Source organism: Echiichthys vipera, assembly GCF_963691815.1.
Source record: "Echiichthys vipera genome assembly, chromosome: 10".
In the NCBI taxonomy this organism is placed as follows: domain Eukaryota; kingdom Metazoa; phylum Chordata; class Actinopteri; order Perciformes; family Trachinidae; genus Echiichthys; species Echiichthys vipera.
In genome coordinates, this window is record NC_139835.1 from 4,479,890 (window position 1) to 4,496,424 (window position 16,535).

Sequence of the window (16,535 nt, forward strand, 5' to 3'; positions counted from 1 at the left end):
TTCAGAATAAAATCAGCTGTTCCTTTGATTTTACTTCAGAATAAAATCAGCTGTTCCTCTGTTTGACTTCAGAATAAAATTCAGCTGTTCCTTTGATTTGACTCCAGACTAAAATCAGCTGTTCCTTTGATTTGACTTCAGAATAAAATCAGCTGTTCCTTTGATTTTACTTCAGAATAAAATCAGCTGTCCCTTTGATTTTCTTCAGAATAAAATCAGCTGTTCCTTTGATTTGACTTCAGAATAAAATCAGCTGTTCCTTTGATTTGACTTCAGAATAAAATCAGCTGTTCCCTTGATATAACTTCAGAATAAAACCAGCTGTTCCTTTGACTTTACTTCAGAATAAAATTAGCTGTTCCTTTGATTTTACTTCAGAATAAAATCTGCTGTCCCTTTGATTTTCTTCAGAATAAAATCAGCTGTTCCTTTGATTTGACTTCATACTAAAATCAGCTGTTCCTTTGATTATACTTCAGAATAAAATCAGCTGTTCCTTTGATTTTACTTCAGAATAAAATCAGCTGCTCCTTTGATTTGACTTCAGAATAAAATCAGCTGTTCCTTTGATTTGACTTCAGAATAAAATCAGTTGTTCCTTTGATTTGACTTCAGAATAAAATCAGCTGTTCCTTTGATTTGACTTCAGAATAAAATCAGCTGTTCCTTTGATTTTACTTCATACTAAAATCAGCTGTTCCTTTGATTTTACTTCAGAATAAAATCAGCGGTTCCTTTGATTATACTTCAGAATAAAATCAGCTGTTCCTTTGATTTTACTTCAGAATAAAATCAGCTGTTCCTTTGATTTTACTTCAGAATAAAATCAGCTGTTCCTTTGATTTGACTTCAGAATAAAATCAGCTGTTCCTTTGATTTGACTTCAGAATAAAATCAGCTGTTCCTTGATGATTCCACTACTAGTAGTGCACGGTAACACAAAGAGCTCACTGTGGTTGGAAAGATGCTTTCAAAAGAGCTCAGGATAAAGTTGTGGATAGACACAAGTTAGGAGAAGGATCTAAAAAGATTTCAAAGGCTTTAACTCTCCCTCTGAGCAACGTTCAGAGTATTGTCCAGAAGATGAAGGCATATTGATCCACCCAGACCTGGCCTAGATCGGGCCGCCCCTCCAAACTGGAGGACCGAGCCAGGGAAAGATCGATCAGGGAAGCTACCAAGAGTCCCATGGCGACCTTGAAGGAGTTAATTAAATTAGTTACAAGTCCTAATGGCAGAGGTCGGTCGATCTGGGCTTGTTTCTCTTCAGCAGGGACTGGGCAGTTGGTCAGGACTGAGGGGAAAATGCATGCTGCCAAGTCCACTCAAGTTCTTGAGGGAAACCCTTGTCCCTCTGTTAGACACTTGAAAACGACCCAAAACACACCACCATAAAAACAACACAGTGGCTAAAGGACATGAAGGTGAATGTCCTAGAGTGGCCCAGTCAGAGCCCTGACCTGAATACTACAGAACATCTGTGGATGGACTTGAAGAGTGCAGTCCATCACCGCTCACCACAGAATCTGACTGAAATATTTCCCAGTCTAGGTGCACCAAGCTGGTAGAGAACAGACATCAGGCTGTAATTAAAGCAAAAGGTGTCTCCACAAAGGATTACATCGGGGGACTCATCACTTTTACAACACTGACTACACTGACTAGTTTTTCATTTTTTATTAACTTTTCAGAAAGTTTTTAAAAAAAGTATTTCACTTGAATGTTGTATGGAGAAATGTGTAAATCACTCTGGAAATATATATTTTTTATATATTATTTCAGGCTGTAAAACAAAAAAGCGACTATTTTCAAAAGGGTACGATGACTTTCTATAGGCACTGTAAATACCGTATGTAAACAGGCATCCACAGCGCCCTCTCTCTCTGACTGTCAAAAGTCTCCCGTCATGGGCTGGTTTCTCTAAAGCCTGAAAACAGAGCCAGAGGAGACCCAGAAGTCGATATAATAAAAGATTATGGATTGTTTAACTAACGACAAAAATAAACTGCCTACCCGAGGTTTAATCACCTATTTTAGTCTCTGGTGACAGGGTTGACTATTTTTATTACCTTTTTATGTGAATACACAGTACATAATATAGTTTGTCAATATAATTCAAACATACAGTATATATGTACTCATTTATGTGGATTACTGCCAAACTAAAAATTGTATTGTGCCTAACATGCAATGACAATAAAGCATCTATCTTATACTATATTAGAAAAAGCACAGGTGTCCTAGTAAGCCACAACAGTGTGACAGTGAGCGAAGTGCAATCCCAGAAAGTGCAGCAGCTAAATGGTATTAAGCCGATATTTAGTTTATGTATACATGCTGTTCCTACTGTGACATGTCAAAAATATATTCCATAAAATAAAGGCCTAAAATAAAGGCCAGTGTTTTTGTTGCTTGTTCTAAAAAATAACTCGCTGCTCAAGAGTACACTCACATGATTTATTTTTAAAGATCATAGTTTACAAAGTACACATTTAATAACGCTTTTAGACAAGTGTGCATAAAGCAAAAAAAGATTGTTGCTGTCGGTCATCAACATTACGGCCCTGAATGGCAACAGCTTGCTCCAAGACGGAAACGCATTTGTCAGTCAAAGAAGTCCAATGACAACTTATGCCCATAAACCAGGCTGACTGTGATGGTTTCCAAGCACCATCCACAGTGCTAACTAATGGAACACCCACAATTAAGGTGGACTATTTCATACGAGCGAGCGTCTCTAATGTAATGTGATTTCCACATACAGAAAGACACTGATTTCAGAACACAGTTCAAAGATGAGAATAATGTATGCAACTGTACTCGGACAGCCAGAGAACCAAGTCCATAAAACAATAAGTGAGCTCCTTCACTCTGCCTCTGCATCCCCTTCAGTGGGCTTCTCTGTGTCCTCCTCCTCCTCTGAGGAGGAGATCTCTTCATCTTTCTCTGTCGCTGGCATCTTAATGACAATCTCATCATCTCCATCATCTTCATGGACCATGGACTTCCTCCTCTCCAGGAAAGACGGGGTGCAGACTGGTGTGGGTCCCTGAAACAGAAGAGAGGGGCTCATAAGCCACACATGCTCATTGTGGTACAGAGGGGGGTGTTGTTTTGTTCTGTTAAAATTGTCCCGCAAGTTTGATTTTCCCTGGATTTAACATAGTATGTTGGTACATGGGTTTTATCACGCAGCCAGCAAGAGACACGCAATAAGCTTAATGGACCACAGTACTATAGGCACAGTTATCTGACCCCAGATGACTGCTACACTTGGGCTCATTTTCAGTCTGTGCCAAAGCTAGATATAATGTTGGTGTTAGCCTTACATCACTACATGTAGAAGCATCCATGGAATCAGAGGAGTTTTTCTTCTGAGGAACCTGGGCAGCCTGGAAAAGCAAAGACAGCATGGAAGGTTAACATGATGCCGACAAAAGAAAATAGAGTAAAGTCTGCTCTGGAACATGCATATCATCACAGCTCAAATGACATTTCTCCATGTTGAGGATATGGTGGGCTTTTGTAAAGCACGTTTGCACATGTACGAGCACGAAGCCTACGGCGGTTCTGACGTCATTTTTATGTGCGCCTGTTCGGACATAGAAAAAAGAAGGGCAGACATTTAAAACAATGGCGGCGAAAGGTTCATGTTGGTCTGATGCGGAGGTGGAGTGTTTACTGCAGATTTGGTCGATGAAAATATTAAAAAACAGTCGGACAAGACGCACAAAAACTCTGAGGTCTATGGAAAGATTTGTAAACAAAGCGACGCATAACGATGTCATCAATGTGTGTGACGTGTTACGGCGTGATGACGTATAGGCAGCAAGTAGCATTCGCCGAGGCCAAGGTAGTGTAGTACAAACGGGCGTGGGGGGGGTTGGGGCAAGGACCCTAAAGCACAGGCACGGTACGGATGGACCCGTGGGCAAAGTTCTGGGTGAATATTAAATAGTTCATGTATTTTTAAAGTTGACTGTTATCTGTCCTTGGATCTGTTCTAAGATTTTTAGTCTGTGCATATATTCTTAGTCTTTTTTTTTAACTTTAATTTTATTGTAGCCTTTTTAAAATTCTATTTCTGACACTGTTTAGATAAATATATATTTTTATTTCATTTTTACTTTCTTTGTGACCAGGGAGATGTGCAAAGTAAGAATTTCATTGTGCAGTGTGACGTCTGTCTTAACTGAACATATGACAATAAACATCTTGAATCTATCATACCAGGGTAAGGATGCCAAAGTGAGGACATTTCCCCCCAGTCAATAAACTCATAACACCACTAGTGTTCCTGACTACACTACAAACTCACCGCGGCTGTGTCTGGCCTCCCCGGCTCTCTGGCTGAGCTGCAGCTCATTTAGACAGCCACCATGGATGAAAGAGCAGACATAAGTGCTACCCACTTCCCTATGGCGCCCGCGATAACCATAGACTGTATAGAAATATGAAGTTAACTGAAATTGTTGATGTTAACTGTTAATTGAATTTCCCCGTGTGGGATAAAAATAAAGTAATTCTTCTTCTTCTTAACCAATTGGGCCATTGCTTGCTTGCGACCTAGTTTCTGATCGATTTTCTCCTCGAGCCGCAAGATCTGCGAGAGAACACACTGATAACCTATCATAAATAATAGACATATATTATAAATGATCTTATTCTGCACTGTTTCCCTTCACTTTGACACCATCCTCCGCCATCGTCTGGTCGGTCACATAATGAGTGATATCTGATTCCTGCTTGTCTGTGCCATGAGTCTGCTGTTGCTGCTGGGGCGGTACGGAGAGGAGCAGACACTTTCACGCACTTTCAAGCAAAATAACAGTGGAAGCAGTGGGCAAGTAACATAATATGTGTATGCCTACACACTGTGCAACACTGGTAATGCAGCCTTTTTTATTAGCTCAGATAAATACACAACAGCTAGCTACCGTGTTACGTTACTATGTCGATCTCATAACACTTACAAATCCAGGGAAGTCATAGTCAATGCCATGTGCTGCAAGTCTCTTGCGGAGCCTCCCCTCTTTCCGCAAGAGTTTGTCCTTCATCTTGGTGACCTCCTCTTCTGTGTGGGTCTTGTTGTAGCGTGGTACAGCAGGACGTGAGGGTTTTTTAAATTCTCTGTTGGAGCCAACAAACAGCTTCTCGTGCACCTTCTCTGGGGGAACCACGTTACCTGGGAAACGGCAAAAAACAACAGTGGGTTGATTGGGCAATTACATTTACAGTGACTAGTACAGTGGATATAAATCTCTGTCTAGGCAGAAAATAATCAGTTTACTGTAATAATTTCTGTAAACATATCTTAAAAATGCCTCTAATATAGTATATCAGGACCGGTCATATTCGAGAGGTGCGTTCAGACCGGACGTGATAGAATCGCAAGTAACGCACGGCATGATGATATTTAGGTCATATTTGGATCATCACATTAAATGCGCGTTTTAAGAAGTGCGTCGGAAAGCCTGCGGCAGGTAGCAGCGGCCGAGAGGGCTATCTTACTGCACAGCCTGTAGCTATACCCTAATCTGTTGTTGTCACGGACGTCATTTGGGGCGCTATTTTTCAAAAGGCCGTTGTTTCTCTTGTTATCTTTTTCTTTCTCAACCACTTTGGTTTTCTTTCTGGAAGCAGATGCCGTTTTCCCAAAGGTCCAGCTGGGGTAGCCACAAGTTGTGAGGGCGCCTCTCAGTGCTGATTGGCTGATGTGCCACAGTGTCGCGCAAATTGTCTGAAAAGTTCTGTATTTTCAACCCACGCGTTGGGCGAATAACGCAAGTAACGCACTGTCTTGAAATCACACCTGTCTATTGACCTTGTATGTTATTGCGTCGTGTCTATGGTGTCCGGTCTGAATGCACCTTAGTAGTGACGGACAGAAGAGGCTTCATTAAGCTATGTGAAGCAGTTTCTTGATTTTCTGAGGCCACTAGATGGCGCTCTCTGGATCAGCGGTCATTTCTTTGAACCAAGAGCCCCATCTAGTGGCCTCAGAAAATCAAGAAAACGCATCACTACATTCTAGTATCATGGCACTGACTTTAAAATGAACAATACTCACATTTGATGAGTCTCTCTCCCATGAGGTAATTGTTCATGGTCTCTGCAACGATTTTGGCTACTTCATCACAATCAAACTCTACAAATGCATAGCCTTTACTTCCACCTGTCTGAGACAATGACAGATAGAAGAGAGATTAAAATATCACATCTCAATAGTTTCACATCACATCTCTGTGTATGATTAAGGCCAGTCTGACTTGCATTTCAAATGTACTCCTATGTTATACTTTAGATTGTTAGTTTTCCTCATGCATTTGTGGGCACATGGGTTTTATCGCTCTGCCAATGGGTGAGCAGGCAATAAGCTTAATGCACCACAATACTTTAGGCTCAGTTATCTGAACTCAGACCACTGTTACATCCGAGATCATTTTCAGCCTGAGCCAAAATACAACAGGATCACTTCTGCAATGTCTCCTCAAACTGAACAGTATAATCGAAAATCTCATACAGCTAAGTCTAAATCTTCATATGAAATTAACAGGATACGAAACGATGAAGAACATCATCGAGGTTAACCAGCTCAGAATTATCGTGTTAATTCCCATCGAACTAATGATGGTATATATTTTCACATCACAATCTGAATTAGGCTTTGGAGATCAGAGTAAAATATGTTTGTATATTCGGTTATCATCCATCTACCTTTTTACTCCTGGACAGCCGCAGCCTCAGGACTTTCCCAAACTGTTCAAAGTAAGTCTTGAGCTGAGGTTCAAAGAGTCCGAGTGGCAGGTGACCGACATAAACCACTCCAGGGGACACACGGCCCCCCTGTGAAATAAGAAGAAGTACAATAAACAAGAGGTCAAAGTTACATCAAAGATAAATAATTACAGCCATTGGTAATGTCTACTATGACACAAATCTTACATCCCAACACCCATACAACGACACTATTTGGTTAGGCAGGAAAAGGTTTATCACGTCCAAATATATAGTACCAGTATGTCAAACACACCAGGAGGTCCCACTGCATCTGGCCTAATGTTGCACTTCAACAGCCAGCATGCTTTTGCCTATTGTGACCCACAGCCCTTTGTGCAGCATACATGAACCAGAGGGTCAAAGTTCCAGGCGCAATGTCCTTTGGGAACCAAGTATGTCAACAAATAAGTAGTCTTTATGAAATAACTATATGATTAAGTCTATTTTTATATACGCATGTGCGAATTCAATATGTTAACAAATGTATGTGAGTATTTACTCCTTTTATTATGAACTTTAGTGTAAATTATAAACTCAGAATATTTCACATGAGATTACCAGAGAGGTTTGAGCTAATAGGAGTTTATAATCAAGATTAGATTACAAAATTGTGACGATGTTTCAACACGATACGAATCCAGCGAAGGACGAAATATTATGAATTCAATTGAAAATTTACTTAAATAACAAATGAAATGTAGCTTCTTTAAATAGTATAATTTTCCTTGTTACTTATGGTAATCATTGAAACCAAAAACAACATTTTCCCAAAGTCAAATCAACTCTGTCGTGACAGAGTCAATAGTTCATTAGCTAAGCTCTGCCCTTAGTGTTTCGGTGTAAGAGCAAAGCCTGAACAACTGTCTCTGGGTGTGAATGACACAAAGAGCAGTTAATATTAACATCCTTTTCTAAATGTATTCATATAGTGATTAGCGGGCAATAGTTTTGTATGATGGACTCATGGAGAATCCTACTAATGGCCCATGGTTCTGCTCGAGCACCAAAGTGATAAAAGTGCCGTGACTTGAACGTGGTTAGCATAGCGTTAGCATTTGCATTCATTGCTAACGTTTTAAGCTAACCAAGTCACAAAAACCCGAAACAAGGTGTAAGACCTGTTCCGTTTGGAAGAAGAAGACACTGTCGAACAGACGAAGCAACAGCAGCCTCGTGTTAGGTTCGTTTCGGATTCTTCCAAGGCCAACATGTCATCTGGACCCACCGTGCTGGACTTGTTCTTCTTCGCCTCCTGGACCTTCTTCTTGAACTCGGACTCTTGTTTGGGGTTCAAAGCTAGCAGTTCTTTGACCGGCTTAGGAGCCGCGTCTGCTTTGCTCTCAGTCATGACGATTGATTAATATAATAGTTCGATACATATATTGTAAAATAGAAACACACACTGCCAGTCAACTCTCTAGGTACCACGTTGGTCTCTCTATCCGGTTGTCCATGTGGTGACAACCGAAGAAGTGCGGAGGCAAGCTTCGTCCGTGGCGTCTAATGCCGTGGCCTCGGTACGGCGCCACCTACAGGCTGGGAGGATTAAAGGGGAGCGCCACCTACAGGCTGGGAGGATTAAAGGGGAACGCCATCTACAGGCCGGGAGGATTAAAGGGGAGCGCCACCTACAGGCTGGGAGGATTAAAGGGGAACGCCATCTACAGGCCGGGAGGATTAAAGGGGAGCGCCATCTACAGGCCGGGAGGATTAAAGGGGAGCGCCACCTACAGGCTGGGAGGATGGGATCTCTGGAGGACTTCCGGGATGAGCGGTGTATGCGTTTGAGTTCGGCGATTAGAAGAAGTTTGCATTGCTTTGCTTTGTTTGTATAAATAAAAGTCACAATAATTTTTCAAGGATAGGTAGAAGTAGAGTAGATTTAGTGGAGAGAGTATTTTGCGAGAGTATCGGCCGACGACCTGTATAGGTCCGGTATACGATACGCTTGTACATATTCTCTACCATGGCAGAAAATCAGGAAGATGGTTGTTGCAGTATGGATGAAGTGGATCAAGACGATGGGCACTGGCAGACAAGGAGGATAAATAAAGCAAAACGGACTAGGGAAGTGAAAGAGAGTGAGGATAAATTGAATGTCGTGGTGAGGTTTGAAGAGCCAGGAGTGAAGAATTTAGATCCAATAAAACTGACAAAAATAATTAAGAATCAGGTTGGCGAGGTAAAATACGCTAGAATTCTAAATGATGGAAATTTGTTAATAGGATGCAACTCTGAAGAGCAGATTGGAACAGCTCTAAAGCTGCAAGCTATTGGGAGGGCAGTGGTAGTAAAGGTGGTAAAAGCCGGTGAACAAGGGAGTAAAGGAGTGATTTATGGGATTCCGTTAGCAATTGAGATGAAAGAGCTGGTAAAGAACTTAAAAGTAAAGTGTGATGCAGTTCAGAGTGCAAAGCGCTTAACCAAGGGAGCTGAGAAAAAAGAATCTGAATCAGTTCTGATACAGTTCAGTATAAAAGAGTTGCCCACTGAGCTATACTTTGGATTCATGAGGTACAGGGTAAGAGAGTTCACTCATAAGCCAATAAGATGCTACAAGTGCCAGAAGTTTGGTCATGTAGCTAAACTGTGTAAAGGGACAAAAAGATGTGCGAAATGTGGTGGGGAGCATGACTATGGAGAATGTGGAGAGGGGGTAAGACCTAAATGCTGTAATTGTGGAGGGGGACACAGTGCGGCCTACTGGGGGTGCGAAGTAATGAGAAAGGAGACTGAGATTCAGAGTGTGAAAAGGAAGGATAGAGTTTCTTATGCCGAAGCAGTTAAAAGAGTGGAACAAACAAAGAATAAGAATGAAGGTAATGATAGAGGGGAAACACCGACAGGAAATGTGTGGATACAGAGGCAAGAACAATTCAGAGAGAAGGAGGAAAAGCAGAGGGAGGAAAAGAGGGACTTGGTTATCTTTATTGCTGGAGTAATCAATGCAACAGCTGAGGTTAAATCTAAAACTGAAAGGATTCAAATCATTACAAAGGCAGCAACTCAACATTTGGGCATGGTAGACTTAAAATGGGAAGAAGTAAGGGACTGTCTTGCTGTGCACTCAAACCAGGAAGTAGGGAAAGGATGATATGTTAATTTTACAATGGAACGCAAGGAGTCTGTTGGCAAATGGTCAAGATTTTAAAAAGTTTATAGATAGTAGGAGTATAAAACCAGAAATAATGTGTGTTCAAGAAACATGGTTAAAACCTAGATTTGATTTTGTTATATCTGACTATACTGTCATCAGACAAGACAGAGAACAAGGAAGTGGTGGGGGATGTGCTACCTTTGTAAGGAAGGGTGTTCCCTATAGGGTGTTGGGTACAGGGAAGGAACAAGAATATTTGGTAGTGGAAGTATGGGCAGATAAAAAGAAAATAGTAGTGATTAATTATTATAACCCTTGTAAAAAGCTAGCATTAAATGAACTAGAGAAAATAGAAGGTCAGGATAGAGATAATGTTGTATGGTGTGGAGATTTTAATGCCCATAATACACTGTGGGGAGGGGGGAAGACGGACAACAATGGGCAGGTAATTGAAGACTTAATGAATGATAGGAACTTAGTTTGTTTGAATGATGGTAGAAGCACTAGGATTGATATTAGAACTGGTAAAGAGTCCGTACTAGACCTCACAATTCTGTCCAGTAGAATGGCTCCAAAATGTGAATGGGAAGTGCACGGAAAAGGCACTATTGGAAGTGATCACTATCCAATTCTATGTAAACTGGATATTGATGTAAGGTTGAGCTCAGAAGATCGCCATGGAAGGTGGATTTTCAAAAAAGCAGAGTGGAAGAAATTTAAGGAAGAAAGTGATTTGTACATTAGTTCAATCCAAGAAACAAATGATGTTGAAAGAAATGAAAGTGAGTTACGACATATGGCTGCACTGGCTTCAATACCAAAAAGTTCAGGAAAATTAGTAAGAAAAGTTGTTCCATGGTGGGATGCTAAATGTGAGGAGGCAGTTCGGAAAAGGAACAGAGCATTTAGAAGGTTAAAAAGAACTCATAACTTTCAACATCTGATTGATTATAAACAAGCACAGGCAGTAGTGAGAAGGTCTATAAGGCAAAGAAAAAGAACATACTGGAGAGATTATTGTACCTCAATTGGAAGTACTATTAATATAAATGATGTATGGGGAATGATCAAGAAAATGGAAGGTAATAGAAGAGAATGGAATTATCCAATCCTGTCAGATGGAGAACAGTTGGCTATATCAAACCTAGAGAAAGCAGACATGATGGTGAACACACTGAGTAAGGTACATAGTTCAAGTAATTTATCAGAAGAAGAAAGAAGGGGTAGGGAAGAAACAAGGAGTCTATATACTGAGATTATTCAAAAGAAAGACAAAACAGAGGATAAATATAATGTTCCATTCACACTGAGAGAGTTAAGAAATGCTTTGGATAAGTGTAAGAACTCTGCTCCTGGTAAAGATGAAATCTGTTATAGCATGTTAAGACATTTAAGTGAAACAGGAATTCAGAAGGTTTTAAATATATTTAATAAAGTATGGGAAGAAGGAAAGATCCCTACAGGATGGAAGGAGGCAGTTATTGTTCCAATAAGAAAACCAGGAAAGGATGCTAGTATTCCAGCTAATTATAGGCCAATAGCTCTAACTTCTCACTTAGGTAAATTAATGGAAAGGTTGGTGAATGGAAGGATAATGCACTTTATTGAAGAGAGGGGGTGTATGACTAGTTGTCAGAGTGGTTTTAGAAAGGGGAGAAGTACTATTGATTCAGTCATATGTCTTGAGGACGAAATCAGAAAAGCACAGGTAAAGAAAGAGACTGTTGTGGCAGTATTTTTAGATGTGGAAAAAGCGTATGATATGCTATGGGTAGAGGGCCTTTTAATCAAAATGCATATGTTAGGAATTGGAGGAAATATGTTTAACTGGGTAATGGACTTTTTAAATAATAGAAGTATTCAGGTGAAAATAGGGAAAGAAACATCTAGAAGGTGCTTGGTAGAAAACGGACACCGCAAGGAAGTGTGATTAGTCCATTACTGTTCAACATCATGATTAATGACATTTTCGCTAATGTTCAGCCAGGTATTGGAAAATCACTATTTGCAGACGATGGTAGCTTATGGAAAAGGGGGAAAAATATAAAGTACACCCTGAAGAAGGTACAGGGAGCTCTAACACTAGTGGAGAACTGGGGAAGGAAATGGGGCTTTAGATTCTCTATTGAGAAGACTAAGGTTGTGTTTTTTACTCGAAAGAAAATAGATGAAAATATAAAACTGGAGCTGTATGGTAGGAATTTGGAGAGGGTTAAAAGTTTTAAATTTCTTGGTGTGTTTTTTGATGCAGGACTTACATGGAGGGACCATGTATCAAAATTAGTAGATAAATGTAAAAAAGTAATGAATTTAATGAGATATCTTGCTGGAACAGTATGGGGAGCAGATATATCTTCTTTGAAGCAAATTTATGTTTATTTAATCAGAGCAAGAATTGAATATGGGTGTTTGGTTTATGGATCTGCAGCCAAATCAGTTTTAGCTGGATCAGATAAAGTCCAAGCTATGGCACTGAGAATATGTACAGGAGCAGTGCGATCCTCTCCAGTATGCTCTTTGCAGGTAGAAACAGGAGAAATGCCACTCTGTCTAAGGAGAAAGCAGCTTCAGGCTAACTATTGGGTCAGCTTGATGGGTCAAAGGGATGACCACCCAGTTAAAATAACAATACAGGAAAGCTGGGAGAGAGAGGTGGCAAGATTCCCAAGTTTTGGTTGGACCGGGAAGGCAGTGGCACAGGAAATGTCCATATATGATAAAAACTTTTGTACAGGAGTACTGTGGCCATCAGTACCTTTATGGGAACTGGAGGTACCAAAGATCAACTTAGAGGTACTTGAGATTAAATCACATAATCCTGACTCAAATTTGGTGCATCACTTCCAGTGTCATGTAGTAGGACAATATCAAGATCACATATTAATTTTCACTGATGGCTCAAAGGATCCAGAAACAGGCGTTACAGGAGCAGCATTTATTGTGCAGGGATGGAATGCTCAAGCTTTGAAGAGAACCTCAAATTTCCTAAGCGTGTTCACTGTGGAATTATACGCAATCCTGATGGCAGTGCAATGGACAGAGCAGATCCAGAACCATAAGGTGTTGATATGCAGTGACTCTGTGTCAGCGATCAATAGTGTTGGGAGAGGATCGTCAAAGAGTCGGCAAGATCTAGTATATGACATTCTTCTGGCCATAAGTGATGTGAAAAGGAGAGGGGTAGAAATATCGTTTCTATGGGTCCCAGCTCATGTCGGTATTGCAACAAATGAAAAGGTTGATAAGTTGGCCAAGGAAGCTGCTCTTAAGGAAACTGTAGATATCAACATAAATCTATCAAAGGCAGAGGGTAAAAGTATAGTTTGGCAGGAAACCATTTTAAAATGGCAGCAGCTCTGGGAGCAAGAACACAAAGGCAGGCACCTGTTCTCATTATCTAGTAGGGTAACTGATTCAGTTAACATCTGCAAAAGAGGGGGGTTAAGACGTAAGGAACAGGTTACTATTTCTAGATTGAGAATTGGGCACACATATCTGAACAGCACCTTGTTTATTTTAGGGAAACACCAGAGTGGCTTGTGTTCCTGTCTGGAACCTGAAACAGTACAACATGTTTTGATGTCTTGCAGAAAACATGATCGCCAGAGACAAGACCTTCTTAGAGAATTGCAAGAAATTGGATTAAATGAAGTTTCTCTTAAAAGTATTTTGGAAGTGGGATCAAGCAGATTCTTAAAAGACACTGGGCTGTATAGTAGAATATAGAGCACTAAGGTACTAGTCCCATAAGTGGCAGCAATGCAACTTTTGGTTGCCGGCTGCCGTAAAACCACAAAGAAGAAGAAGAAGAAGAAGAAGGCTGGGAGGATTAAAGGGGAAGGCCAACTACAGGCTGGGGGGATTAAAGTGGAACGCCACCTACAGACTGGGGGGATTAAAGGGGAACGCCACCTACAGGCTGGGAGGATTAAAGGGGAACGCCACCTACAGACTGGGGGGATTAAAGGGGAAGGCCACCTACAGGCTGGGGGGATTAAAGTGGAACGCCACCTACAGACTGGGGGGATTAAAGGGGAAGGCCACCTACAGGCTGGGGGGATTAAAGTGGAACGCCACCTACAGGCTGGGAGGATTAAAGTGGAACGCCACCTACAGACTGGGGGGATTAAAGGGGAAGGCCACCTACAGGCTGGGGGGATTAAAGTGGAACGCCACCTACAGACTGGGGGGATTAAAGGGGAGCGCCACCTACAGGCTGGAGGATTAAAGGGGAACTCCTTCTACAGGCTGGGAAGATTTAGAAGAAGAAGAAGAAGAATTCCTTTTATTTATCCTGCAAGGGAAATTAAATTCTTTCACTCTGTTATTATTATTATACAGGTTACACACACACACAGGCCCGAAATACACACATACACAAACAGGACCTATATACATGCAATTAATGGAGAGATGTCAGAGCGAGGGGGCTGCCAATGGCTCAGCTGCCAATGGCTCAGTGGCCCTCCGGTTCCCAGCCGAGTCACCTATGGACTACTGCCGCCCAAAAAAGGGGGACGCCATCTACAGGCTGCGAGGATTTAAGGGGAACACCATCTACAGGTTGGGAGGATTAAAGGGGAACGCCACCTACAGGCTAGGAGGATTAAAGGGGAACGCCACTTACAGGCTGGGAAGATTAAAGGGGAACGCCACCTACAGGCTGGTACGATTAAAGGGGGGCGCCACCTACAGGCTGGGAGGATTAAAGGGGGGCGCCATCTACAGGCTGGGAGGATTAAAGGGGAACGCCATCTACAGGCCGGGAGGATTAAAGGGGAACGCCCCCTACAGGCTGGGAGGATTAAAGGGGAACGCCAACTACAGGCTGGGAGGATTAAAGGAGAACGCCATTGACAGGCTGGGAGGATTAAAGGGGAACGTCACCTACAGGCTGAGATGATTAAAGTGGGGGGCCATCTACAGGCTGGGAGGATTAAAGGGGGGAGCCACCTACAGGCTGGGAGGATTAAAGGGGAATGCCATCTACAGGCTGGGAGGATTAAAGGGGAATGCCACCTACAGGCTGGGAGGATTAAAGTGGGGCACCATCTACAGGCTAGGAGGATTAAAGTGGGTCGCTACCAACAAGCCGAGAGGATTAAAGTGGGGCGCCATCTACAGGCTGGGAGGATTAAAGGGGGGAGCCATCTACAGCCTGGGAGGATTAAAGGGGGAAGCCATCTACATCATGGGTGTCAAACTGACCCAGTAAAGGGCCGTGTGGCTTCAGGTTTTCATTCCAACCAATCAAAAACACACCTGGTCCAACAAATCAACTGTGTGAAGACAGTTCAGGTGATTGAGTAAGTCGAGTCAGGTGTGTTCTTGCTTGGTTTGAATGAAAACCTGCAGCCACACAGCCCTTCACTGGATCAGTTTGACACCAATGATCTACATGAAGAATTCCACTATGTTATCTTTATGGTCTAAGAACAATTAATGAATATTAGTGAACATGAGGTACTGTCTCTCAGAGCCAGAAACCTGAGAAGGAAGTCTCAAACTTGTGATGTCATCAAGTATAAAGTGTGGAGCTACTCCATAGACAATGAATTGAAGATTGTTGTTTTTGTCATCAAAATCAGAATCAGAATCAGAAATACTTTAATAATGCAATAATTTCCCTCGGGATAAATAGAGCTTCTTGAATCTTGAATCTAATCCCAGGGGGACATTGTTTTCGTTTTAAACTCCAGCTATACAAACAACATATTTAACAACCACAATATTATACAGATAACATATATTTAGAAAAATAGAAATATAAAACAGCATATATACACATATAACTATCTATATATATATATATATAAAATATCAAAATAACAATGGTGATACATACAGATCAAAAGTACTGTAATAACGTGCAAACAACCGTACAAATGTGCAAAGAACAGACTGTTTATGATTGAGTCCATATTACAGAGAGGGGGTGAGAGACTCTCCTAGGGATGCATTGTATAGTTTAATGACCACAGGCAGGAAAGATTTCCTGAGGCGCTCTGTGGTGCATCTGGGTCCGAGGAGTCTTTTGCTGAAGGTGCTCCTCTGCTGGGCCAGTGTGTCGTAGAGAGGGTGGGAGACATTGTCCAAGATAGACCGGAGCCTGGACAGCATCCTCCTCCCTGCCACGGTTGTCAGGGTGTCCAGCTCCTCCCCCACGACATCACCGGCCCTCCTGATCACTTGTTCACTTGTTAAGTCTGTTGGTGTCTGCGACCTTCAGCCCACTGCCCCAGCATGTGACAGGGAAGAAGATCACACTGGCCACAACAGACTCATAAAACCTCCCCAGCATCGTCCGGCAGATGTTAAAGGACCTCAGCCTCCTCAGGAAGAAGAGTCCACTTTGGCCCTTTTTGTAGACAGCCTCTGTGTTTCCAGACCAGTTCAACTTGTTAGTTTTCTGTTTCATCCCCAAATGAGCTAGAAGTAATAACAAGATTTTTGAAAATGGGCTTAGTCCGCTTTTAACTCTGTCTTAACAGCAGCAATCGGCGCAATACGAGTGAACATAAGTGTTTTTATGACTTATTGTCACCTAATTATAAAATAGTATTTCTTAATAATGTTTTTTTTGAGTTTTTATGAGTCAGTCAAACTGAACTCTTGCTCTAGCAGCAGACTCCAGACAGCCGTCTATGTTGACCACTTT

At 41.7% G+C, this 16,535-nt stretch overlaps 1 protein-coding gene across 1 annotated transcript; it reads right to left on the minus strand.

The window, feature by feature from the left end:
• Positions 1-2,438: 2,438 nt before the first annotated feature.
• nifk (nucleolar protein interacting with the FHA domain of MKI67) lies at positions 2,439-8,219 on the minus strand. The gene is made up of 6 exons (XM_083921547.1): positions 8,006-8,219; positions 6,718-6,846; positions 6,071-6,179; positions 4,974-5,185; positions 3,330-3,392; positions 2,439-3,049 (listed from the first exon to the last, which is right to left on the minus strand). The coding sequence occupies exons 1-6, from the start codon at positions 8,126-8,128 to the stop codon at positions 2,867-2,869; spliced, it is 819 nt and encodes a 272-aa protein (XP_083777673.1). The 5' UTR covers positions 8,129-8,219; the 3' UTR covers positions 2,439-2,866.
• Positions 8,220-16,535: the final 8,316 nt, after the last annotated feature.

What these genes read in the sequence shown, in the direction of transcription:
- nifk (XM_083921547.1), bottom strand. Translation starts at nt 8,128, where the DNA reads ATGACTGAGAGCAAAGCAGACGCGGCTCCTAAGCCGGTCAAAGAACTG. An exon ending in GGCTGTCCAGGAGTAAAAAG is followed by an intron (nt 6,180 to 6,717) that starts GTAGATGGATGA and finishes TCATTGTCTCAG; the next exon opens with ACAGGTGGAAGTAAAGGCTA. An exon ending in ATGCTTCTACATGTAGTGAT is followed by an intron (nt 3,050 to 3,329) that starts GTAAGGCTAACA and finishes CTTCTGTTTCAG; the next exon opens with GGACCCACACCAGTCTGCAC.